We start from the raw sequence: 26379 nt of genomic DNA on the forward strand, positions 1-26379 counted from the left end.
TTTGTGGTGCTGCTACTGGTGATAGCAGGTTCTTGAGAAGATCCCATTTACCCAGGGATGTTCATTTTTCTGGTGTCAGGATGTAAATGAACCTCTTTCCAAGTCCAAGCTAAAGCACAGCAATACTTTAGTGAGTGTCAGAGCAGACAGCAAATCAAATCTGTGTTTCTGAGCTGCGCTGCCATTGTGGCAAGCTTTGCTGACAGTTATGAATGTCACTCATCAAAACGCCCTCACACAGTTCTGATAAGTCTAAATAACACTATTTTATAGACAATGTCACTGTCACTGCAGAGGGCATGACAGTCATCTTTTAAATTCCTTCCAGATGTAATCTGAATGCACCTGTATTGTCTACGAGACGTTTTCTGAACGCAGCCAAATAAATTTGGTGTCAGCTGCCATGGGAACTGTCCTTCTGAATAATCTCCTGTGTCACCTAAAATGATTGCATATTTCAAACATATAGGTTGGCACTTCATTTGTTTGTTTGCTTGCTTACTAATTTTTAACACAGTTACTACCAAGTTGCCTCTACTCATCCATGGTTCCGGACTTCTCAAGTCTCCTTGCACTTTCTAGACATGCTTCATTCTTTCTATTTAAATGATGCTTTTTGTGTGGGGCAAAGCAGCACCTGGCCCAAGGTGTGATGGCAGAAAATGTCCCATTCTAGTAGCATGACACTCCATCGTGGCAGAGTCACTGCTCTAACATGCTTTTAAAAAGGGAGGGAGGAAGGTGTACAAATTTTGCCACACCAAAGTAGTGAAATTTTTGAATTCTACCTCCATGCCTTTGAATTTGGAAAGCTAGATATGGGAAGGGTAAAAGTGAGGGGAACTGTAAATAGAAAACAAGCTCATGGGATAAATCTAAATCCAATCCTTGGTACTTGTCACACCTCCCCATCAAACACCACTCTGTTGGCTTCTTTTGAGGTTGTTGGGAATGATGGTTCAGCATCCAAATCAGGCTCTTGATGAAGTTCAAGCAGCCCTGGAAACAATGGGCAATAGCTTGTAATAAGGTCACAAGCTAATGAAATATGAAAAAAAAGTCTTGTAACTGCACTCCAAAGAAAGTGTTTGCAATCATCCCAGCACATCTGATATCCCAAATATCCCCCACATGCCTAGTACGCATATTTATGGCACAACACTCGCACCTCTTGACTTGTTTACACAGGTGCTTTCCAAACCTAAGCAAATATGAATATTGTGTTCAATTTGCCACAGAAATCACTAAATTAGATGCACAGGCAGCTTCTACTCCGTCACAAGAGCTTTTTGTAATGGTTATTTCATATTGCACTAGTCCTTTTTAATAACTAAAAATGTTCTTAGAAAAGTTTGAGAGCTTTCCAAGAAAGGATTACAGCTTGAGTCTGCAAGGTGTTGCATTCATGGGATTTGAGTCAATTAAGCATTTCTAGGGCTACTCACAGGCTTATAAGTACGGAGTTATTTGGCATTGCTTTGCTGCAGTGATTAGTGGGATGTCATGATCAGGGTGTAGGGTGGCAGGAGGAACAGGTAACAGGGAAGAGTCAGGCCACCCACCACTGAAAACCGGCCATAACCACCAAAATTGTCTTAAAATAGTCGGCTTCCTACCTGACAGAAATAATGCCATAATTTCAAAGGCAGTATAAGTTTCTTTGACAGGAGGGTGATTAGGTTAAATGAAGTAGCTGCTTCATGTTAGAAGAATTCTGAAGCTTTAAAGATCTACTTACCCAATGAAACATTTTTTGCCCTCGGGGGCAGTTTAACAAAGGCATCTTTCCAGGAGGATTTTCACAGACAGCTGAACAGAATGACTTTTTATTAAAATTTTTATCTGTATTAACAAAGTTTTATGACTTAAAAAGCTTGCTTGGGGTTTCTGAGAGGCAAGGAGCCTGAGTATCAGCTCCTGCTGTAAGGACAGCTGGGGATCTGGGTCATTGCACTGAGGATTAATTGATACAACCTGGTGGAAAGGTATGAAAATAATCTTGTAAGGTCCTTGCCAGGTCATTCTGCACTGCTTTTAGACTGCTGGGCCCACACAACTGGAGGTGTGAGTCAGGCTGGCCCAGACCACCGAGGATGTCAAAAGAATCCAAATCAACAAGAACATGAGGTTGTGACCAAGAGCTGTGCGACTATGTGCATGGAGCCAGGACTGGAAACTCTCTGAGGATAAACTCCTTACTGAATCAAAAGGCTGCATTACACACACAGGCAAATGTTATTTAATTTTTTAAAATAGTTTTATTAAGTATATGACAGCTTCCAGAAGGCATATTGGAAAATATTCATGACCTTCTATTAATGCCTTTTTTAATGAAATATGACATAGATATTTGACAGAAATAAAGGGTATTAAAAACAAGCACTGAAAGCCTAATTATTTCATATAGATTTTGGTTTTTTCAGACAAAATAGAAGTTACAACATTAGGCTAAAATTTAAGTCCTACTGAAGTCAAAGACCACTATTCAAAGAAAGAAAAGAATTCACAGAAAAGGTTTTGTACAAGAAGATATGAATTATCCAATTTTAAGAGTACAGTGTATTATGGAAATATTTTTACAAGCCTTTCTTCATATTGTGTACACAAGTGACAAGAAAATACAGTTCTTCAAAGACAAAACCATGAAAAAAAATGATCTGATCACATATGAGTAACGTTGAAGCAAAGAAAAAGGAGAACTAACCTTTGGACTAGTTTTAGATTTGGATTTGGGTGATCTGCCGGAAAAGTCCTTGTTTTCATCTAATCAAATCAATGAAATTCCTCAAAAGTTTGATGGTTCAACTGCATGATGTCATGCTCAGCATCCATGGCTCTTGGGCAACAGCTGCTTGGTATAAAATACATCAGAGTGCAGATCTTCCCAGCTCAAAATCATCAGCACAGGATGAAAGCCTCCTAAGCGCTCTCAGCTCCACCTCTATCACCGACCTGGGCAAACTTTACTTAATGCAACAGGACAGCATGAGGCCAGCAGGTATTGCAGTGCCAGCAGCAGGGAGGTGCCTACTCCAGCCCAAACAAGGGGGAAGCAGCTGGGTTTGGATTCCCTCCAGGATGGATGCAACTTAAGCAGGTTAAAAAAATATGGCACAAGGTCCCAGCTCTGAGACAGTGTTCAAAATCACTAATCCTGAGTAGTATGAGGCACACAGCGAGCAGACTGCGCTGCAGAGTGGGCTGTGGTTTAATGCACTGCTATCCATGGTATTCCCTATTTTCTAGCAAGGGGATACCTGTGCTCAGCAAGGCTTTTAGGCATCTAACTCAGGGCAGTGGATTCCGCTTCAGTTCTGCCACACCTAAGCTTTGTCCACTGATGCTATGACGCCCAAAGCTCCTCTGTGCTCCAGTTCTTCATTTGTACAATTAATTAATAGTGGCAACACTTACTGTCTCACCAGGGTGTTGTAAAGAAAAAGCTCACTAGAAATGACTCAGAAATTGGATAATAAGGACTTTGTAACCTCCTAAGGAAAATTTAAATTTGCACTGTTCGAATGTAGATCAACGGTTAAGCTTAAGACTAAATTTCTGCCCCGTGCACACAAAGCGCCTGAAGAAGGACTCCTGTATCATGTTGTCCTTGTGCTGGCTGCCTGCAAAAAATCACCTTTCCCTTTTCTCTGGGGAATGGGAAATATCTAAAGGAAAATCTTGCAGGAGCTTTGGTATGCAAGTGGATACTGCAGTGTCCCAGCAGTTTATAAGAACCAGGACTTGTTTCTGTTCTAGTCTTCTCCTACAACAAAGAAGAGGATGCACATGACAGAGAATAGAGTAAAATTTAAAAACCTAGTGTGATTTCACAGCTGGTGCTCACTTGAGCAACCCAGAAGTCATTTTCCATTTAGCCCATGAGAACAGGTTTAAACTTCTTTTGTGCCATTCATTTCCTTCTTTACTCCTTCTCCCTCTTCTCTCAAAGGTTCCAGCTCAGGCTCATCCTGTGTGGAGTCCTTGCTCCAGTTTTTTCTGCCTTCATTTTCTGTCCTTACAGATTTAGGATCCTCTTCTTTTGTCTTTCTTTCCTTCTCCTCCTTGGCAAGCATACGATAATTATAATAATTCATGATGAACAGAAATGTTCCTGCCAGGACCATCACAGCTCCACATTTAATGAACATATATTTATAGTCCCCAAAGGTATCAATAAGAATTCCTGTAAAATATATATTAAAAAAAAAAAAAAGGAAATTTAGAGATAAAGGCAAGGATATTGTGTTTTCAGATCCTATATACAAAGGAACATCCTTGTGGCTTTAGGATAAGACATTCTCTGAACTTCTGATCTCTTCCACAAACACCCTGAGCCTGCAAATACTGAACATGTGTTGCACTATACAGCCTGTGGGTAGTTGACATTGGTACAGGTAATGATAATTTGCACAGTTCAGTAGAAGGGGACAGAACCTACACTGCTAAGTCTGGACTTTTAAAGCACACCTATGTTTTCCATGCTGAACTATTCCTCTGATCACAGAGCCTGCAGGCAGCCTTTCCACTGACTCCAGTGATCAACTACAAGGAAGTCCATTTGGCTTGGCAGTCAAATAGTGGCAGCTTTTGGGACGACTTTCATGAAAAGGCACCTGCCCACTGGGTCTTGTCTCAGGCTCTTGGCAGAGACCCTCTGATTTATTCCACCACGGGTCACTCACCAGCATTAGAAGGAACCCAGCTTTTGGTCACAGCTGCCCTTTCTGCATTTACACTCATGATCTTAAGTGGAAAGAGCACAGCGTGAAACTGGAAAACATTAGTTCCAGGGAAAGCAAAGATGATGCTGTCAGTGTCAGATAATTTCAATGCCAAGACAAATGTGACAGGTTCCTCTCAAAGGTTAATGCCTCTGCTACGGAGTTACAGAGTAATTGAAGGGAGGCGGCTTAATTGAAATGTCACCGTTCTCCATTATGTCAAAATGTAATGCAAATCTTATTGGGATTATGATCCTGAGCATTAATTCCCATTTACTGGGCAACACAGACCATTCTTAACATTCCAAATCCTAATTAAAGTAAGACCCACTCCTAACCTGGCCTTCACAGTACAGACAATCTTCCCTGAAACTGGCCCATCATCCATTAGCTCTCTGACTTTTTGGAATATGTTCTCCTCCTCAGAAAGAGGGACCTTTAATTACTTCCTGATTGACCCTTAATGTTGAAAAGCTGATGATTAATTATCCCACTGCACTGCACTAACAAGGGTTTTTATGGTCACCAAATGGATCTCCTGATCACAAAAATAATAATTTTTAACTGGTTTTGGACAGTGTTTTTTCCTGAATCATCCCTAGCTGACTTGGTACACCATTTTCAATGCGCTATGTTTTTCATGCTGCTGGTGAAACATCAACCAAATGCTAATTGCAACAATTTTTCCTTTTCTGCTCATCAGGATGACCTAGAGGTCTCCTAAATAGTTTGCAATGAGAGTTTTAATGAGTAGAGTATTGGAAAATTCAACAGTAGGATAGTCTTGCCTCTTTTCCTTTGAGAATAAGATAAAGTCATAAAACACACTGGGAACAATTTACTTAGTTCATTAAAGCAGAACCCTGCAGTAGGTTATTAAAATGCCAAAGAACCAATAAATTTGCTGCTTATTAAAGTGGTGGGGAAACCCTACAAAACTAATACTATTGATTATTACACAGAACTGTTTTAGCCTCATTAGCAATCTCTGGTCATTAACTTAATCTCCCACACAGAAAATTATATAATTCAGAAAATGGTCATTTTAAAACTGTATTTTCTTTTGTTTGTCATTAATTAAATAATGAATCTCTAAGACAGCAAGAGGGTACAGCTGCTTCTGTCACACTGTATGAGCTACATAGTAATATGAAGAATTAAACAGCTCTGCAGGATGTGTCATATGGAGCATTAGCCAGATCTCAGTTTTGAATCCAGGAAAAGGATTCAAACTGCAAAAAGAGCACATGCTATAGAGGGAATACTAAGGCTGTTAAATCACAGGAGATCACTGCCCTTACTTATCTTTAGATGACTGAAAGTCCTCCTGGAGACTCAATATTGTCCACATGGACCTTTGTGGGCTCTGCCTTTTGATATTTCAAACCATGCCATCCAAAATAAATCTTTCTTAAATTATTTTTAGAACAGACTTAAATCTTTCAGCTGCACTAAGATGACTGAAATTCCTAAATGGTGTACTCAGAGCCTTAGAGACAAACAGCAAGGTTTGAGTCAACAAGAGGCTTTCATAGAACTGCTGTGTTATACTTAAATTGTGGTGGACTCCAGCCTTTTGCAAAAGGAGGAATCTCCAGGAGGAGTTGTCTGAAGTGCAAGGTTCTTGGTGCTGTAGGAAGTCCCACTCTGCAAGTTTAGTTCAAGTGTTTGAAGGGATCCAGGATTAAAAGATGACCCTCCAAGACTGACTTCAACTGCAGGACTACACAGAAAGGAGGAAAGAGGAAATGCTGGAGAAGACATCAAGGACATCCTTTCCTGTCCAGTCACTAGTGGAAAAATAATGATTGGGAGGCAGAGAAAACACATTTAGAATAATTTCCTGCAAACTGTGCTTGCAAAAGTCTAAATCCAAGTGACAGCACAGTGGCAGCAGAGGAGGAAAACACACTCACCTCCAATAGGTGGTCCCAGCAGTATCGTGCAGCACTCGGCGATGGTGACGAGGCCGACAGCGCTCGTGAACCGGGCAGCTCCCACCAGGTCCATCAGCGTCTCAAAGAGCATGGCACACACCATGCCAAAGGCCAAGCCAAAGAAGCTGGAGTATACCACGAGCCCTGTGTAGCTGGAGGCCAGCGGGCACAGGAGGTGGCAGGCACCATTGAAAGCAATGGCGAAGCTGAAGAAGTACTGAATCCGTGGCCTCACCCACTTGCTGTTGGCAACGATGCCGGTGGCGGGGCGAGCAACCATATCCACAATAGCAAGGATGGAAAGGAGGAAAGCGGCTGAATATTCATTGATGCCAGTGTGCTTTGCATAGGGTGCCAGGAAAACGATGGGGGCAAAGAATCCCAGGAACATGAGCACATTTCCGATCAGGTAAATCAAGAACCCTCGGTGTTTAAAGAGGGAAAAATCAAGGTACTGGTTGACTTTTTCAAAGCAGTCCTTTTCTCCTTCATCTTCTGTTTTGCTCTCCATGGGGACGTTCAGGGCACTACTCACTTCCTTGCCATCTTGAGTGATCTTTCCTTTCAGAGCATCTTTCCCTTCCTCAGTCACCTGGGTTTTGACCAGTGCTGTACCTGCCCCGATGGGTCTGAAGAGAGCTCCTGCTACACAGCAGTTCAATAAAATTGCCCCAAGAATTAAAAAGCTGCCCCTCCAGCCAAAATTGTCAAAAAGGAATTGGTTTAAAGGTGCCAGGGTGCAAAGCATCACAGGGCTCCCTGCCATAGCAAGGCCATTCGCAATGGGTCTTCTCTTCAAGAAGTATTTCCCTATGATTATCACTGATGGCTGAAGGTTGAGAGCAAGGCCAAATCCTAGAAAAAGGTCAGATAAACAAAGGAAGATTTGACACCCATTTCTCCTCAGCTCATTGTTTAAGGAAATTCACAGGCAATTGGTTCACCAGTGGCTCTTCAATGCAATAATCTGGATACAAATGTTGCTCTACTGAATGCAGGCTTTGGGGATCGGTGCCGTGTTTGTCCCTGCCGGTCCCTCGTGGCTCCCAGCACCCACGCGTGCACCCATCTCACCCTCGCAGGTGGTCACAAACAGCCACTCACAGCCACAGTCTGGGCACGAACCGGAGACACAGAGCCGAGAGGGGCTCTCTGCCTGCGATTCCGAGGTGTTTAATGGCAACACCCCAATGGGAACAGAGGCAAGAACACAAAACCAAAAGCTCCCAAAGGCGGGCAGAGCATCCAAAACCAATGGTCTGAGGGCTCGGGGGCAGAGGCAAGGCTGAGTGACATTACAGGGGCCAATGGGAAAAGGGATGGGAGGGGGAGAGGGCCAGTGACCAGCAGAGTCTAGACAAAGGGAGAACTTTCTAGCACAGTGTTGTAGGGAGAGATCACTTTTAGGGTAACTTGGGGGGTGTAAAGTGGACTTAGGCACCGCAACATCGCTCAGGGTGTCTCTGAGTTCTGGCTGTCACATTTGGGTAACCAGACTCCAGAAAAACTCTTTCAGTCAGAGAATGCCCCTTCATTTTGCACTGCAAATCTCTTGGGTGGCAAAACTAGCACCAAGAGTTTGCCTCAGAGTGAACCCAAACTATTCCCTCATGGAATGCTGGTGGGTTCTGTCCAGATGCAGCAGCCTTGCTGGGGGAGAGGATAGTTCTATTTTTAAAAAACGGCAACTCCCAGTTCCAGGAAGGTTGTTTTGGCTTGGCCAGTGCCAGCCAACAAAGTACATCCATCAAGGGCTGGCCTTCCCTTCCATGGGCACCCAACTCTGCTGCCGGGCAGCCAGACCTGCACAGAAAATAACATCACCCTCCTCAGCCATGACTGATTTGGTGCTGTGAGCAATTCAGGTCTGATGCAAAAGATTAAGAGGTCTGCAAGTACACAGCAAAACCGCTACTGAGGATGCTAATTACATGGGACCCTAGAGTGTTTCTTTTAATTAGAATTTATTTTTATTGCATTTAGATATATAAATGCCATTTTAAATCTGTATTGCTAATTCAATTGGCTAATTCAATTCCACCTTCTCCTGCACAGGTGGAATCTGAAGGCAGAGATACCAAATGCTGTGATGGTCTCAATTTTCTATGTTTGAGAGCACTGCCATATAGAACCATAGAATCACAGAATCAGTAAAGCTGGGAAAGACCCCTAAGACCACAGAGTCCAACCTTTGATCAATCATCACCTTATCAACTAGACCAGAGCACTGAGTGCCACATCTAGTTTTTTCTTGAACACTTCCAAGGATGGTGAATCCACCGCCTCCCTGGGCAGCCCATTCCAATGTTTAACCACCTTTTCAGTGAAAAATTTCTTCCTGATGTCCAACAATTCTTCCTGATGCCCAACATCAACAATCAATAATCAAACATCAATAACATTTTCAAGCATTTCTTTGACATGCAGTATTTTCACAAAAAGTTAATTTTTCAGAACTCCATCAAAATGGCATTTAAAAGTCATGCCACATATTTTCCACTCCATCATCCAGGAAAGAATGAGCCACATTAGAACAAAGCAGAAATGTAATCCTTGAAGTGATTATATTAGAGAACATGAATCCTGAAAATAGGGTCATGCAGATTTTTTCTTGTTCATTAGTCGATATAATTAGTTTGTTTAACTGTGCAGTACATAATTAGGCATATTGCTTTACAGAAGAGAATTTACAAAGGTCAAGGTCCTCAAAATTAATTAAGGAGCACTATCATTAGTCACTGATAGAGTAGAATCCAACTGATGCAGCAGGATCCAGCTGATGCTGGATAGCTTCATTTTAAATGGGTTTACAAAATTATGATTTTTGCCAAGTCTAAATTTTTTTTATTACTTTGAAGTTTACAACATTAAAAATAAATTGAAATGGGAACATATTAAAATAAATCTGGATACAAAACATTCTCAGCATGAACTTTTTTAGATAGTCCATATATTGGGCAGGGCACATCTTTGGGAAGTGCAGCCTGCTTATAATGCATATAAGGCCAAATTCAGCATGACCTGGGAACCACAGAGGAAAACCACAGCCCTGGTTAGAGAACACCCTTGGACAGTGCTGAAATACAGAAATGCATCTTCTTTCACCTGAGAAGATGCAGCACAGCAGGTGAGAGTTTGCATTAACTCCCCACTTCCCAGGCTGGTCAGGAAGGGCAGAAATTGAACCATCATTTCTACAGAGTCATTTTTGGTAGGAACACACCACATGTCTTCCAAAGGAGGAAAATCAGACTGGATGCCAGCTACCCACTTAAACAATAATCAACTCAAATTTTTTATTATGTGAACATTAATTTGCCAGTCAGACAAATCTAATTTAATATTACCTCATGCTCTTCCCATTAATTAAATTTGGAGAGTTTCAAATTGAATAACTGGAATTTCAATTTACTTTAAGCTTTTGGCTGACTTTAGTAGGAAATATTTACGTCCATTTTATTGCAGTTTTCAGAAACTACAGCAGCTTTTCCATAGCTGGAATTGTTACTCAATAACCACATTTTCTCCCCAGGGATACGACAGAGAGGTCTGTCAGTGGTGTTGCAAGAACAGAAGCAAACCTGTGCCAGAGGGAGTGTCCTTTCCTGTATTAAATACATCTCACTCATATTAGGAGGAAATAAGTGGTGCTACAGGACTCAGCTGTCTAGTTATTGATCTTGTTCTTACTTTATTAGTAAGGAACAATCTGACCAGGTATTTCAGTGCTCAACATTTACAGCCATGGCAAAGACTCTACTCTCATTAGTCCATATGCCTCACCCAAGATCCCATTTTATTTCATGGCAGTCTAATTGGTGCAGATTGAACTAAACTCTGGCCAGTCATTACAACCTTGCAATTTGCTTTGGAATTTGCTGTTTCTACCTCAGACTTCAGAAAAGGTTGCATGTTGAAGCAGCTATTTAATGCATTCAGGCTGGCATCTGTCCAGGTGGACAGCTTGGAAACCCCATTTCTTTTTCTAAGCGCTGTAGGGAAACAAATGGGAAGAGGCTGTGGGGTTTCCAGTGCATGCAAGGTGCCTTGTGCAGCCTGGAATGCCATCAAGGACAGAGCTGCCTCCACCAGCAGAGCCTGGTTCCTGCTCTGCATGCAAATGGAAACAGGCATAATCAAGTCAGGAACTGAGATTGCTGTGTCTAATCCCTCCACTGCAAACAGATACTTCCTGCTCTGCTCCTCTGAAGAGATTTCTACTAATATGCCAAAGGCACAGGACTGTAGCAGACATCTCCTGGTACCAAGACCTTGTTTTTACCTCCATCCTTGTGATTTACATGAACACAGACTTTTACATCAGTCTGTTTTCTTTCCAGGCTAGTAGGAAGGAGGCTAGAAAGAGTGTGATGTTCACAGGTTGCTTTACAGTTGCTGCAAATGCCCTTTACAAAAGCCTCGCTCCTCATGCAGCAGCGCTGCCGCAGCCGCAGCATCGTAATTGCCCTTGAACAGTTCCATGTTAGGCCTGACCAGCAAAAATACTTCAAGCTTAATTAGAGACATCAAGCATGTTAGCAGGCTTACAAGCATCTTCTCTTCTCTGTCAAGTTAATATTCCCTGCCCAGCACACACCCTGTGCCTGGAGATGATGGGTTATCAGCCAACACCTCATCTGCACAGCTGCCCTAGTTCAGCAAGCAGGAGGAAAGGATGCACATAACAAAAGATGTCCTCTGCTCAGAGGAAACAACACAGCATTGCAGAGAAAGAGATGTGGGAGTTTTAGCCCTGTACCTTGGGACTGGCATGAGGGTCACCTGTGTGCACTGAGCACTGCCCACACTATCAGCTCTCTGCAGTGGGTGATGGAGTAGACTTGCAAACACATTCAGGGGCAAGCAAGAGCAAGGTCTTTATCAATCCTAGGTCCATTGGGGTTATGCACAGAATTCCCTCCTGTCATGTTTTTAGCCAAGTGCTTTAGAACATAGAAGCCGGTGCCTTCCTACAGCCCTGTTTCTTGCCTGAGTCCTTCTGCTCACCAAAATGCATGGAATATTTTTTGCAAAGGACTTATGGTTTCCATGTGCTAATCCAACATTAGTCAACTTAGAATAACAGAATGGCTTGGGTTGGAAGGGACCTTAAAACCCATCCCATTCCAACTCCCTTGCCATGGGCAGGGACACCTTCCACTAGACCAGGTTGCTCCAAGCCCCGTCCAACCTGGCTTTGGACACTTCCAGGGATGGGGAAGCTACAGCTTCTCTCTCTGCAAACTGTCCCAGGGCCTCACCACCCTCACAATAAAGAATTTTTTCCTAGTATCTAATCTAAACTGCCCTCTGTCAGTTTAAAGTCATTCCCCCTTGCCTTCCTATTTGTTTAGCAGAAAATGATGCAAGCTCATGCATTAATAAATATTGGGAGACATTGGTTATTTTTATTTCCCATCACTTTGTTTCTGGAGTCTCTTTCAAGGAATCTGCAAGATTTATCCATCGAATAATAACACAGCTTCATTTAATTACAGTGACAGTCCTTAGGAAGAGTAAGGTTTAAGAGAGGGAGTCCTACACGGGGATTTATTCACTACTCTACAGATTCAATAAAGTAATATTGATATAGAAGAACAGGGTGACAAACTTTCTGTCCCAATTTACTTGCTAGTGGCTGGTTTTATTGATTTTAAATGTTGAGCTCACATTTTTACATTCAGAAAGCAGCAACACTTAATGCATCTGAGGAGAGATTGGGAACATTCATTAAACTATACACCTGGCAACCTCAAAAGCCAATTTTGAACTCATTGTGTCATGTTTTCAAGCAGATGTCCTAGCCGCACTGGAAGAAACTTTCGTTGAACTTTATCCAAAATAATAAAACAAAAATACTTACAATTAAGCATCTATAGTCACACAGGTGGAGAGCGCTAATCCATCTACCTCTAAAAGCAATAACCTGGCACCTGCAGGCTTTAAAGACACTGGACTGAGCCTATGCCTTATCCCATTTGAATTTCCAATATAGAATTTCATATTTCAATATAGGCAATTCCAACTGGAACTTCAAGAAGGAAATACAGTCGGTTTTTTCACAACAGGGAGATTGTTGCCTGTTTCAGACTACTCCAGCAGTTCTTATCTTCACATAAAGGACCTCCTCACCTTACAAGCTGGCAAAGGGCAAGTAAACTAAAGCAAACCCCTGAAATCTCATTTCATGTATCTCACAGAGGAAAGATAACACACAGTAAAATAGGAACATGGGTGCTTTCTTTATAGCCACACCTGTACCCAGAAGGACATGCCTTGCCCAGGGCAGAGCACCGTCAACCTGGGTTCGCTGCAGGGGGAGCTGAGGGCACTGATGGTCACCAGGGGGACACCCCATCGTCCCCAGCACCCTGGCCCACAGCACTCAGCTGCAGAGAGTACAGCCCTGCCTGGATCCCACACAAGATGTCCAGGGAGGAACATGGCGCCAAGCAGGGAATGTGCTCTTTGCTAAAATTCATCTGGAACATTGACAAGGAGGGCCCCTGTCCCACCAGCTTTTTACCTCACCAGATTTTTATCTCACGAGCTTTTTATCTCACCAGCTTCCCATTGTGTTTGTGTTGGTCCTCACATTGCCCAGGTGTGGAAATCCCAAGCCATCAGGAGGGAGCCTCACATGTGGAGGGGAAGGAGATGCTTTGTTCTCACCTGTGATGAAGCCCACGCAGATGTAGAGCTGCAGGATGCTGGTGCAGAAGGCAGCTGAGATCATCCCCACACCACACAAGAGGCCCCCGAACATGACCACGGGGCGGCTGCCATAGCGGTTCACTAAAATGCTGCTGATGGGACCTGGGGAAAGAGGGCAAAAGGGACCTTGAGGTCATATCTTCTGACAGAAGGGCATGTTTGACACAAAGCAGGTAAAACTCTGCAATATCAATGGCCCTGAGTGCTGCTGACAGCTTCTAGGGTGAGTTCAGGAAGAAAATGCGAAAGCAGAGATGAACCACATGGAGATGGCAGCATGTCCAATGCAACAGGTGACAGCTCCTGCCCCCAGGACTTTCAAGTGTCACCAGAGAAGGCAAACAGCAATAACAAATCATGTGAACACAGGACCCCAGCACAGGAGCTTCTTGATTTATGATGATGTTAAACTATACACACAAAGCAGGGGTTCATATTGCAAGGCTGATATCACAAATGCTGTTGCATTTTTAATGCCTCTATTTAATGCAATTCCAATACTGCTGACCAGAACTGAAGCTTCAGCAGAACAGTTATTAATTAAATCTTAATAGCAGTCCATGTAGGTAGAAAAGGTTTGGGGTGATGGATTAGCCAGAGCTCAAAAGAACCAGTTTGGACTTGCATATATGCAAAGAGGAGGTTCAAGAAAGTGCAAAATTATGAAGGAGGGAAATGGCTTGACAAAACCTGTGCACACTGAAACAAAGAATTGAAATTTGAGGAAGTGAGACCAGTAAAAATCAGAATCACAGTATGATATATATTGGAGGGACTTTGATAGTACCTCAGGACCAACCTCCTGCTCAAAGAAAAGCCAGGTCTGAAATTGGAGCAGACTGAGAAGCCACAACTAGAGAAGGCAAACTGAACAGGAAAGAGCAGTCCAGAAGTCCAAGCTGTGAGATGTCAGGAAAAGATTCTGTATTACTCAAAAATCCTGAATTAAAATGCTTCAAAAGTGATACTGGAAATGAGGAAGGGGAATACAAGCAGATTTAATATCTGAACTTACCCGGCTATTTGTGATGCTACTCGTCATACAGTAATGGCGTTTCAGAGCCCAGTGAGCCTGTTTGCCTTCATTCCTGCCACTTCCCACACCAGCCACACACACACAATACTGGAAACAGGTATTTTAAACTCACAGGCATCTCTGAAGAGTTGGGCTGTGGGACCCACCTTACCACAGAGCCATGGCAGGATATTTACCTTTGCTTAAATAATCTCAGCCAGAAATAGCTCCGGAGCTCTCTCCAGACCCTGCAAACCACAGCACTCCCGATCACAGGAACGAAACCCAGAAACCCCAACACTCCCTCAGCATGGCTGACAGCATCTGAACAAGTTCTCAGCTGTTATATTGTGCAAGAATAGAAAACAGTGGGTATGGCTGGTTTAATCTGGGGAATGAAGCCCATAGAAATACTTTCCACTAGATGTCTCTACATCAAACAAGTCAAAACACTTATAAATTAAATGTACACAAGCACAGTCTCAACAACATCCCTGTAACTGTGTGATCTGTGATCTGGTCCCATCAAATGCACCATTCAATTAAAATTTCTCTGTGTGTAATTATGTGGAGAGTTTTTCTGCTAATCTTGTAACTCGATTCACACACCTGCATCCTTTTGCTGCACAGCACACTACAGAATTCAATGAGGGGAAAGAGATACATATTTCAGACCAGCACAGTGAGAAAGAGACCCCCTTCTGTCTGAGTTTCCCCCAGTCAGCGCCTAAACTTGCATCGTGCTTGAGCTGGTCTCAGCATGTCCTGTAATTCAGTAGATCGAGCCAGTGTTCCTCAGAAAGGCACCAACATACTCATCTGCAGCCTAAGGGTATGCAACTCTTCCATTTTTCAATTTTCCACATGTCCGCATTTCTGCAGAATCAATCTAATTACTCAACTAAGAAAATGTGGTTTCAATTACCTTCGCCCACTGGCAGAGGGCTTTCACCCTATACGATGCTGTACCATGGAGCAAAGCATTTAAAGCCCGCAATACTCCTGCTAAGGTTTCTCTCCTGCTCTGATCTGGGACAGCTACCATGGAGAGAAGCCCATGAGAGAAAAAACAGAACTGCTCACATATGTCCCACTCTTGCAGCATCCAGCCTGGGAGAAAGGAAATAAGGATTAAAGATCCTCTCCCTTCAGTCCGTAAATGGTTGGCTTCAGCCATCAGGAAGGATGTGTGTGGACCATGACAGGAGATAATAAACTGGAAGGGGCTAAGGGTAGGACACATTCTGCCCAGCTGTGGGGACAGCCAGGGTAGAGGCTGAAGAAGAGGAAAATAAATGTTTGTATCCCAACTACTGGCTTTACAAATGAGAGCAGCATTTCTGTGTCCCTGGGGACACTCCATGAGTGTGCTGTGTCCTCAGCTACATCCCAGCTTTCCAGAAATCACTTATTAAGCCATGAGACTGCAATTTCTCCCTGTTCTTGTCATGTGTGATCTCTCAGCAATGTTTTACAGCAGGTCTGCATGACCTTCAGCAAACAACCTTCATCTGCTGTAACCACAACAATCAGTTTTACAAAAGTCCCATGTTTGCCAGTCCAGGTGGGAGAGCTGTGCTCTCAAAGATGTCACCTGCCTGGGCTGGGCTGAGCTCACAGGGAACTGTGACAAAATTCAGATCCACAGAAGCCTTTCTCCTTCACAGCCTGAAAGTGTCCAGGCCCTGTGAGCCTGCTTTGGTGAAGAGCCACAGCCTACAGGATCACAGCACATGCCTGTGAGTGACAGCATTTGATCTCCCTACCAGCCTCACCCACACAGCACTGGGGATCAGAGACCTCTCAGATACTGAGTGCATCCAGTTAGAGGAGAAAACAGGAGCAGAACATCTGGACTAAACCTTCTCAACCACAGATAATCCACAATGAAAGCCATGAGAAGCACTCAACCTGCAGAAATAGCAGGAAAATCTAGACCTAGCAGGAAAAGCTAGACTTAGATTAGACACCAAAAAATCCAACCCAAAGTCTCAAACAGTTGGGAAATCAAACTTCCCTGAGTTGTTGCTCAAAGGCTCAAGAGTTTGTAACAGTCCTGAGCAGACCTTTCAAATGCATTGAAGCAAATGCAAAATCACATCCCCAAATTTACTTCCACTTAAGTCATTTGGGCCTACAGAAACATCCACAGGCTTTAGCAGAGCCTTTCAAAATCTGTCCCATCTCTGGGCGGAAAGTGGCACACGCAATCTGTCACATTTGGGAGCTGTGCACACTTCAGCTCCCAACCCTGCCAGCCTGGGCAGGTGACTGTGTACACACACGGACCCCCTCACCCTGCCCAGGTGTCCGCAGCGATCAGCATCCCACCCAGCAGATCTGAGTGCACCCTCCTGCCCTGCTCTGCCCCATGCCATCCACAGTGTATTTCTTGGGGGGGAAGTGGATTAGACATCAAACATTACATAAGTTTAACAGCAGCATTGTGGGGAGCTTCAGAAAACATTAAACAGCTCAAGTCGGGGCAGAGGACTGAAGAAGAGGGAACACAAAGCCAGCACTGCAGGTGTGGGAAATGGGAAACACAATTACTGCTCTGCTTGCAGCTATTGCACAAATTAAAAGCGTGACAGGCCATGGCAGCACAGTGGAATTGAAAAGCAGGACCTGTCATTTACCAGTTACTCAGCTGGCATGGAAAGAATAAAGATATCATATATTACCACAGAGAAACCACTTATGGTAACAGCGTGTGCAGCGTAGATCCCAAGGTACCTTTAGTTGCTAATACCTGCCTGGTCAAATGTGCAGGAACCACAGGCTCCCTGTCCTGGCATCCAAATGAAGTCATTGTTCCCTCCTGCAAGCCTGCAGTGGGAGAAGCTAACACGAGTCAGGGTGATTTTTGCTTCTTAATTTACAGCGTCAGGTGAGAACAGGGCTAGAGAAACAGCTGGCAAAGCTCTCAGAAAGCTGCCATTAGCCAGGCTTGACCTTGCAGGAGCAGCCACACAAATGCTGTGCAAGTCCCTGAAAAGTCAGAGCAAGGAGCAAAAGCCATCCCAGCTGCCAAGAATGTCCTCAATGCACTGAGGCTTCTCAGGAAGAGGAGCAGCCAGGGCTGTCCCCACAGCCCCACTACCATGACAGCAATGCAACTCCTAATGGTGAAATTGGAAGTGTCATTTAATTAACCCCTTGCACCCCAATACATTCCAATGACAAGAGTGCTGACATTCGGGTGGTGTGTCAGTGCAGGAAGGGATGGCATTCCCACCCACCCAGCCTCAGGAGACATGGCAGCCCCTTCCATGACCCAGTGACTTCCTCCCCTCTGATGAACTTCCAGCCATGGCCATCTTTTATCATCCATTGCAGGGGGACGACACAGGACAGAGAGGACACGGTGGGGACACTGAGCCTCGTCCTGCTGCTGGCTTCACTCAGAGCTCTGCCTGTGGCTCTGCACCTCCCCTAGCTCACACGGACACGCTCTCCAGTGTCTCCATCAGCCCGTGGTAAGAGCAAGGAATGTCCACTCAGAAGTGCTTCACTCTACACCCCAAGCCCTTGCAGAGTAGGGTGCACACCATGAGGCTTCTGCTTCTGCCCGCAGTAAAGCTCTGCAGCCTGGAAAGCAACAGTTCACACCAAATATCCCCAAAAGATGCAGCTGGGATCACGCAGCCCCTGGAAGACTGATGAAATGTAAAGCACTATACTCAGCCCATATAAATCATGCTGGTTTAGTGCCTGTCCTGTTTAAAGCCTCTCTTCTCTCATACCTGTGGCAGATTTCCATTCTTTGTTAGTTGGTACATGAAAGGCCGTGTCAAAGAGGCTGCTCTTGGTGGCAAGAGAAACAGAGACTCGCCAGTGGGGAATGCAGCAAGCCTGAACTCATTTGTTAGCTTGTCCAATTACTTTTCACCTTGAGTTTTGTGTTTGCAGAAGTGAAAAGGACCCTGAAGAGGAGACTGTAAAACCATAAAGAAAAGCCAAAATACCCTGGACTCTTCTCTCTTCTCCTCCACAAAGCCAGGCTACCTTGTCATTCATTCTTTTTCAGTCACTGAACTATGATCCAGAGAGGATCATATAGCAGAGTTGGCATATAACAAGAAATATCAATCCAGACTGGCTTAAACTCTTGCAAGTATGACAGTGCTCAAAAAATAGACCCCTGAATTGCCTTCCTGTTTTCCTCAACAAGCCTTATGAATTTTTTATGAGCTGCAAAACTTCCAGTGCCGGTGTGAAACACTGATGTGTTTCTAATAGGGACTAAAACATTCTTCTCTCCCATACCTCTGACCCCATGTATATACAGATATCCCTTATCTGTAAGGTTTGGTTTGTCTTTTTTTTCTGACTTAACCTAGTACTAACAGCGTTCCTCCTTTTTGGTGGAACTTGTCTTGGATGAATTTCTGCTGAAATATTTCTGTGTAAGGCTCTCAGATAAGCAGCTAAGAGCTGAGGCCCTGAAAATCTGTAACCCAGAGGCTTCCAGCAATGTGCCTTTTTTTCCAGGTTTCACAACACTGACCTTCTGACAGTGTAAAGTGGCACAGAGCCACTGCAAATGTTCAAGGTCTGCTGGTAAGACCATTTGATGACCACACAGGTGATAACATAACAACACTTTAAAATACTCAACTGCACGGACCACAGTGCTGGAAGATTTGGGACCACCAGTGCCCCCATTGCTGGGGCTGCAACATGCAGCTCAGCTTTTTCTGCTTTTCCACAGTGGCAAGTGGCTCTAAAGAGCTGTTCCTGCGCAGGGACATTGGTCAGCACCAAAAGAACTGCCCAGATAGTCAATTTTTTCCAAATTATTATGAAAACACAAATAGGAACTCAGCATGCCATGACTGCCATTGACTGTGGGGAATCACTAGGGACATAAGGAGTGCAACATACTCAGCTGAGAGGGAAAGGGGGGGAAATCGTTTATACTAATGAAACAAAGTCAATTATTACACCAGTAGTAAAACAACGACAGGAGCAGGCCTGCAATTTCCTCAGTAATAATCTCACTCCCTCCGTGGAATAACAACACTGCCTTTGGCTTCGTAATTTATCCACCAGGGTACCAGCCCATTGTAACAGAGCAACCTCCTCATTACCCCCAGAATGAAAGCAAGTGCCCCCACGTTATTAACGTGCTGCCAGAACACACCAGCCTCTGGAGACGGCGGGGATCAGCCACCAGCCCCTGGTAACGATGCACAGCCTGAAAGGCAGGTAGCCAGAGAAAACACGAGGCCCAGTTGCAAGTGGGGGGGAAAGGGATGAGAGGGTTAAAACCTGCAGCCTGTCACTCTTTGTCATGCCAGAAGAGACTTGGATAGCTCATGCTTTTAAGTGTTTGTGTCACCAGAGCGGGGAGAACTGCTGCTCCCCAACTGCCCCACAGTGACTGAGCCCTGCACCTGCTTTCTCCAGATCACCAGAGAACAACTGGTGGTACCTGCCAATAATGAAGTGTGTTATTAGTCTCAGCTGCTTGGTTCAGATGGTTCAGTTTGCATCTGCATTGGCTGAGGAGCCCACAGACAATTGGTCCTTCCTCAGGCAGTGCTGCTGGAGACAGGATGGCCACGCACCGAGGACAAGTGGCAAGCACACGCCTCAGGTAACAACCACAGTCTCAAATACTCCTCTGCCAGACCTGACAGAGCAGCTTCCAAAGACCTGTCCACACCCAAACCATCCTGATGCCTTCTATTAGTGTTACTTTGCATTGCAAATAATCAATTTTAAATAAGGAGGCTGAAATCTAGCACATGCCACAGCAGCTCCAACAGCTAACCTGGCCCCAGAGATGCTTCACTTGCTTCCTCATAGGTGAGGAAAACAGTCAGTTCATTTAAGGGGGTAATGGCTGCAGCTTCAGCACAAACCCTGCGAGATGATACATAAGCCAAGCATGGGAGAAATTGTCTGGACACACATTATTCGGTCATCAAACTGGTCAGTCCTGTGGTGCTGAGTCCCCCGGGCAGGATTGGCACCTTATTCAGATGGGAAGGCAGTGAGGGCAATGATCCACTGCAGCAACCAGGCTGCAGCAATCCTTCCTCCCCTGCACCCACCAGGCATGCCCTTGGGAACACAGGGACCCTGACCTCCCATCAGAAACACTTACATTTGCCACAGCAGTAACCTGATGTTAAAAAAAAAAGGAAGAAGAAGAAAAACAAAGCAGACAAGGCCTAAGCTTCTGAAAGACAAAGTGTTCTCTTCCTTATCCGGCAATCTTATCTGATCAGTGCTCTGGCATTTCAATTTCCAGATTACCCAGCTGACACGCGCTGCTCCTGCGGCGCACGGAGGAGCCACAGGCCAGCAGCTCCCAAACCGGGGCTCAGCCAAGGTCCTTCATGTCATTTCATATTTAGGCAATTAAATAACCTCTCCTGCAAGGGGACAACACTCAGTGGTTTCCCCAGCTGCAGGTCTGGATGTCACCACACAGCAGATCACAGCCGCTCACCTTCACAAGGTCATGACATCGTGGTGTTTGAGTTGCATTCCCGTGATTTCCTTAGCTGTCCTTTTGCCTTGGCAGGACCACTGGCTTTTATCCCTTCCATCACTGGAAGCCCAGCTGCAGAACAGGAGTTCCCTGTGTGGCTGGAACAGCCATTCCCAGAGGTCAACAGCTCTTCATTACCCCTCTTAACACTCTGCTCCACGAGCAATTCAGCTCCTGCCCGCCTGTGATGTCCAAAGGGCTTTGCCCACCCCTGGGAAGCCCTACATGACTTGACCAAGAGACCAATTACACTGGAGAGCCCATCCAGGGGCAGAAGAGCTGCAACACTCTGGGACAGGTTGGCATCTGGGGAAAGAAGCTTTCACATGTTTGAATTCCACTTGGGGGGAATGGATTAGAACTTACTCCTGTTAACACTATTAACAACCGCTCAACCAAAACTCTTCATTTCCTTCTTCCTAGTTCTTATTAATCTTGTTTTTTATTAAGTCTATCACATCTCTATTACTGCTGCCTGGTGACCTTGATTGCTCCAATGAAGGGCAAAATGATAAAGCTTTGTGACCAAGTCCACGAACACAGAAATATTTCACCTGAACCTATAGTGCTATTATGGCTCTTAAGTAGAACAGAGCTATTTAAAAAAATAAAAAATATAAGCCCGTATGTGGTGACCTTGCAGAGCTGGAGTGCTCTCTGAGAGTTGGGAGAAGTATATGAATCTGCAGCACCATTCATTACAGAAACCAGATCATTCCTCATCCAGCTTTCTTATCAAAATCCAGGATTGTAATGGTGCTGCTACCCTGGGGATTGCCCCTGCACGGGAAGATGTCTTGTTTCCACAGCATGGGGACACTGATTGAGTGGGACTCCAAGGGGAGGGTAAGAGAAAGGTGAAGTCCAGCATCAGGCAGCTCCAAGGAGCACCTGCCAGGGCTTAGGCCAGGATGCTGGATATCCACTGTGAATGAAGAGAAAAATATTCCTCCTTTTGTTTCAGCCTCCACAAAATACCCAGGTGGAAAAGCACATGCCTAGGGAAATCCTAGTAAAAGCCCCATTGAGAATGAATGTTTGTTGAACCAGTGCTGTAAGTACAGCAGTACAGAGAGCTGACACAGGTGATGTTGCTGTGAACATAACCTTGTCCATGAAAAAACCCACCTTGCTCCCATGCCTCAGTTTCCCCTCGTAGTGCTGTGGTGCTTCACACCCATTTGAAGGCAATTGGGATGGGTGGACAGCCCTGGGTGGGCTCTTCTGGAGACAGAGAAGGTTTTGATAGAGTCTGGACCAGAGCAGGAGAGAACATTGGCAGTTTTGATTAAGTTAAAAACTGCAGAATCAAACTCATTATTAATATAGCTTTACACCACTGCATGTTGTAAGGTGCTTTCTAAACCTGTCACTGCAATTTATCATGCTAGCAGTGTAATAAAACACAGCTATAAAATTTTGGATTAAATGTTCAAGGTCAATGGTGGACTTTCAGCTTCCCTATCTCTTCCTTGCTGCTTTAGCAGATGCTCTATTAAGCACTCACAAGCTCTGCAAGAAAGTTTCTTTGGAGAAAAGATTCTGTTGTGGAGCATTTCCAGAATTAAATCTTCAGATAATTTGATCTTCACCAGATTACAAACCAATAAATAACAAGACTAATAAACACTGGTTGGTTTCAGGTGGAGGCTTTTTCACCAGAAACACTCTAAATTTTCTTGTGTTTGCGAAATGTGGCTCTCTGATGCTGTCTTTGTAAAATAGACAGAAGGTGATTCCTTAATTTTAATGGAAATTTGGATGTGCTAGAGCAGCACCCTGGAGATTTTGGGGGGGCGTTTACAGCAGGATATAGCGAGGCTGAGACAAGACTCCACTGCAGTACATTGTAAATAAAAACAATGCATGGTGCTGATGCAACTGAGTTTTTTATGTATTAAAGGGCAACAGAAGCAGCATATATTTATTTACCCCTATAAGCTGTATACAAACATGCACAGCAATTGCAAAAGAGTGAAATTCTTCAAAATTACTAAAAAGATGCTCCAATGTCCCCTGGTGTAGCCCCAGCTATTCAAGCCACGCAGTTGAAATGACTCTGCAGGAGGATCTGCTCTCTCAGTTTCCCTTGGATGATTCCTGTTATTCCATTATAAAGATGAAGGAAGCATTTGGCCACACAGTCACCATCAAAAAAATAAAAAAAATGAAAATGCAGATCCTATCCTAGTATTAAATTATTCCCTCTATTCTGGCACATGTGCCAGGAGGCTGACTCGTTGTTCAAGCTCCAACAGTTGGCCATAATAAAAGACATTACTTCTTCCCACAATCCTTACCTCTTTTACAGCCTTACAGGAGAATGTAACAGATACGAGAACATGGCTGCTATTAAATTAGTGGCATCACTATTTCTTATTTTTAGAATGTTTGGCTGTTTCCCCTGATGCTGAATAGGGCAACTAATTTACTAGCAAATTAATACTGCTTATCTTTTCTTTCCTGAGAGCTCAGCTGCCTCCTGCTTTCCCTTGGTAATGGCTATCCCCAGGGACACATCTGTGGCCTAGCTTGAAATGTGTCACCCTTAGAAGTGGGACAAGGGCAGCTCAGTTCAGTGTTGTGAACCTGGCACCACCACAAAGCCCAAATCAGGAGGTGCAAAGGCCAAAGGCTTTTGGCTTTGCAATGAAATTGTTTCCTAAACAAAACTCACCCCCGAACATGAGGCAAAACCTTGGGAATCTTGGTCTTGTGTTGGCGTAGCAAAGCCCAAGAAGGCAGCTTGCAAAAGGAAGCCATGGCCAGGGCATCTGGCAGCAGGATCGGTGCCCTGTGGTACTTCATGTTTTGGGACATTTGCTGGGTCCTCCTGACCCCCAGAGCCTGTTACTGAGTGCTGAGGTGCAGCTGAAAGCACCTTTAGGGAAGGATGTTGCCATGGCCCCTGGTCCCTTAGAGAATCATTAAGGTTGGAAAAGACCTCCAAGATCATTGATCAGATCCTTTTTCTTTTTCTTTCCATATATCAAAGACTCTGTTCTGTAATACCTTTCTCATTTGGGGTAAGGAATGAGCTCTTCACCTAGGACAAGGCAAAAAAGAAAAGAAGAAACACTGCAGAACAAATCCTTCTTTATCAGATTGATAGGGCTTCAGCCTGTGGGATTTGGTCAGAGGAAAGCAATGTTCCCTCATGCTCCTCACTTTCAAACCTCCCAGTCTGCCCTCTGCAATTGGAAATGTGGAATTGCTGAACAAGAGCTCTGGCAAGAACTACAAGTACCCCATCATAAAGTCTAGGCTATCCACTTTACTGCACAGTAATCTGTTTTACTACTTGTATTATAGTGACAGAATTGTTTTTTGCAACCTAGTTCAGATTAAGAAACTGGGGGATAAGACACATTAACTTCTGTAATATATATTGCCAGAGCCTCGGCTGGTATAAAACAGCTTCCTGGGGGAATTCAGCAGAAAGTGAAGGGCAGAAACAGTCTTGGCTGCTGATTTTCAGCTTTAGTCTGAAAAACTGGAACTCCTCTGGTGCTACAAGCAAAGCCTCAGGTGGTCACTGTAAATCTGCATCCATGCTGTCAAAGTCAACACAGCTTCTCAGTGGAGATTTGGGTTAGTTCATGTATTTTCAGAAAATAAGCTTCATTTGCATTATTTATGAAATGCAAACATAAGCTCTGTTACAATGTAAGCAGCACAGCCGAAAAACAAGACCTTAGACCAATGAGAACACCAAGGAAACCAGGCACTGTGTCCTGGGGATGTTTGCAAGCAAAAGCTGTGGTCAGTGGAAATATTGGCCTCTGCATGCCCTGCCAGGGCATGGGGCAGCAGTGATGCTCCTGGGGATGGAGGGAGCTGGGGTGGGTCAGTCCTCATGGGGATTTCCTTCCATGGCTCTGATGCCCACACCTGACACCAGCAAATGCACCACTGGCCCCTCCAGCCCCTTGGGGACATGTTCTTCATGTAGGAGATGCTCAGTGCCCCCACATGATTCCCACATGGCTGCAGACAGCATCACCTGCACCTCCACACAGCCTGTGACCGTTCTGCATCACCACTGATTTGGGAAAGGAAGAGATGGACATGCTATGGCAATAATCACCTGGTTTAGTAACTCTGTTAGTTATTCAGGAGTATGTTAAAAGCTTGGTGTCTTTAGAATTTCTTTTTTCAGAAAGATTAGCAAAAATCCAGTGTTAAACTGTTTTCTAGTTTTTCAGCAGAGTAAATCAAGCTTTGCATCCTCACAGCTCTAACAGGCACTCCAGGAGAGCAAAACTTGGGCAACTCAGAGGAACTGTCCTTTAATGAGAATTTCCAAATCACATGGAGTCATTCATAAGCTAACCCCGCTCCAGCAATAAATGCCCAGTCAATCAAACCAGATGTGTTAAATACACTCTTGGGCACCCACGTTTCATTGACTCTGTGTTCCTCCAGCTCCCACCACAGCCCTGTCTGCAGCCACTGCGAGACTCAACACCACAGCCAGGGTCACTGCGGAAACAGGGAGGATCCAACAAGCATCAGTCTTACTCCAGAGCAGAGCAGAGGAGGGGATGACTGGTAACTGGACATAACTGAGCAGCTGCAAGGCAAGTGGGAAGCTACAAAGGTACAGTCACCTGCAATTCAGCTGTATCATCCCCCACATCATCATGAAATAGCATTAGGGAGGGTAAAGTTAAAGCTCCTGCAAAAAGGCAGGAGATGCTCAGTTAATTAGGATAAAAGTCCACTACAACATCCCAGGTACAGAGCACACAGCTCTGACTTGAACTTTTGGAGAGACAGAGAAGAAGGTGGGTTGGAAAATGAGCAGTTGGAAGGAGGCAGAGGTGATCAGAGCAGCATTTCACCTGCTCCAGCACCAGCTCATTGGCCATGAGCTGAACCCCAAGAGGCTCAAGCTCCCATCTAAATCCCTGTGAGCAACTTGAGGTGCTGCCAGGTGCAAGGTTAATCTGCAGAGCATGTTCCTCACTTGGTCATGGTCAGACACAAAGCATCTCTTACATACAGCCGAGGGGACAACATTTTTTTATTGGAAGACAAAGCAGAGCTGCCAACAACTCATAGAGGCAGCCAGGGAGCCCCCAGCTCAGAGGGGACTACTTTGGCACATTTACTGCAGTGTCATGGGACAGCCAATGGGACAACAGCACTGGCACAAGCAGGGGATTTCTCTTTCTAAATCACTGCTTGGGTTTTGCCCTCCAAGTGCTCCATTTGTGGGTTCTTGTATAGGAACTCAGCTTTTGCAGAGCTCATCTCTGTAGGACCGAGTCTGGGTTACAACAGAGTGGATTACAATAGGTTCTGACTCAAGCCTCATTTCCACCTTACAAACTTATACAAAACAACTTTATTTTCTTTAGCAATTGTGCTCTTCAAAAAGCACTACAGTGCATTATTAAGGGGGAAAAAAAAGCCCTTGTAAGAACAAAGATTATTTTCAGAATTTGTTTAATAGACAGGATAAATATTGATGAAATATTTACT

At 44.5% G+C, this 26379-nt stretch overlaps 1 protein-coding gene across 4 annotated transcripts in view; it reads right to left on the reverse strand.

Moving 5' to 3' along the window:
* Positions 1–2229: 2229 nt before the first annotated feature.
* The window catches only part of LOC125331786 (monocarboxylate transporter 2-like), a 35320-nt gene continuing 11170 nt past the window's right edge, over positions 2230–26379 (reverse strand). For 2 of the 4 annotated variants that reach the window (XM_048316158.1, XM_048316157.1), the window contains exons 3-5: positions 13331–13474; positions 6638–7513; positions 2230–4183 (exon numbers count right to left, since the gene is read on the reverse strand). In XM_048316158.1, coding sequence (XP_048172115.1) covers positions 3891–4183; positions 6638–7513; positions 13331–13474 — 1313 coding nt within the window. In that variant the 3' untranslated portion in view covers positions 2230–3890. Of the gene's footprint in view, positions 4184–6637; positions 7514–13330; positions 13475–14387; positions 14409–14584; positions 14680–26379 lie in introns of those variants that run through there. The other 2 variants (XM_048316159.1, XM_048316160.1) reach the window with 2 other exon arrangements.

The sequence above is a fragment of the Corvus hawaiiensis genome, chromosome 11 (assembly GCF_020740725.1).
Source record: "Corvus hawaiiensis isolate bCorHaw1 chromosome 11, bCorHaw1.pri.cur, whole genome shotgun sequence".
Classification (NCBI taxonomy): Eukaryota; Metazoa; Chordata; class Aves; order Passeriformes; family Corvidae; genus Corvus; species Corvus hawaiiensis.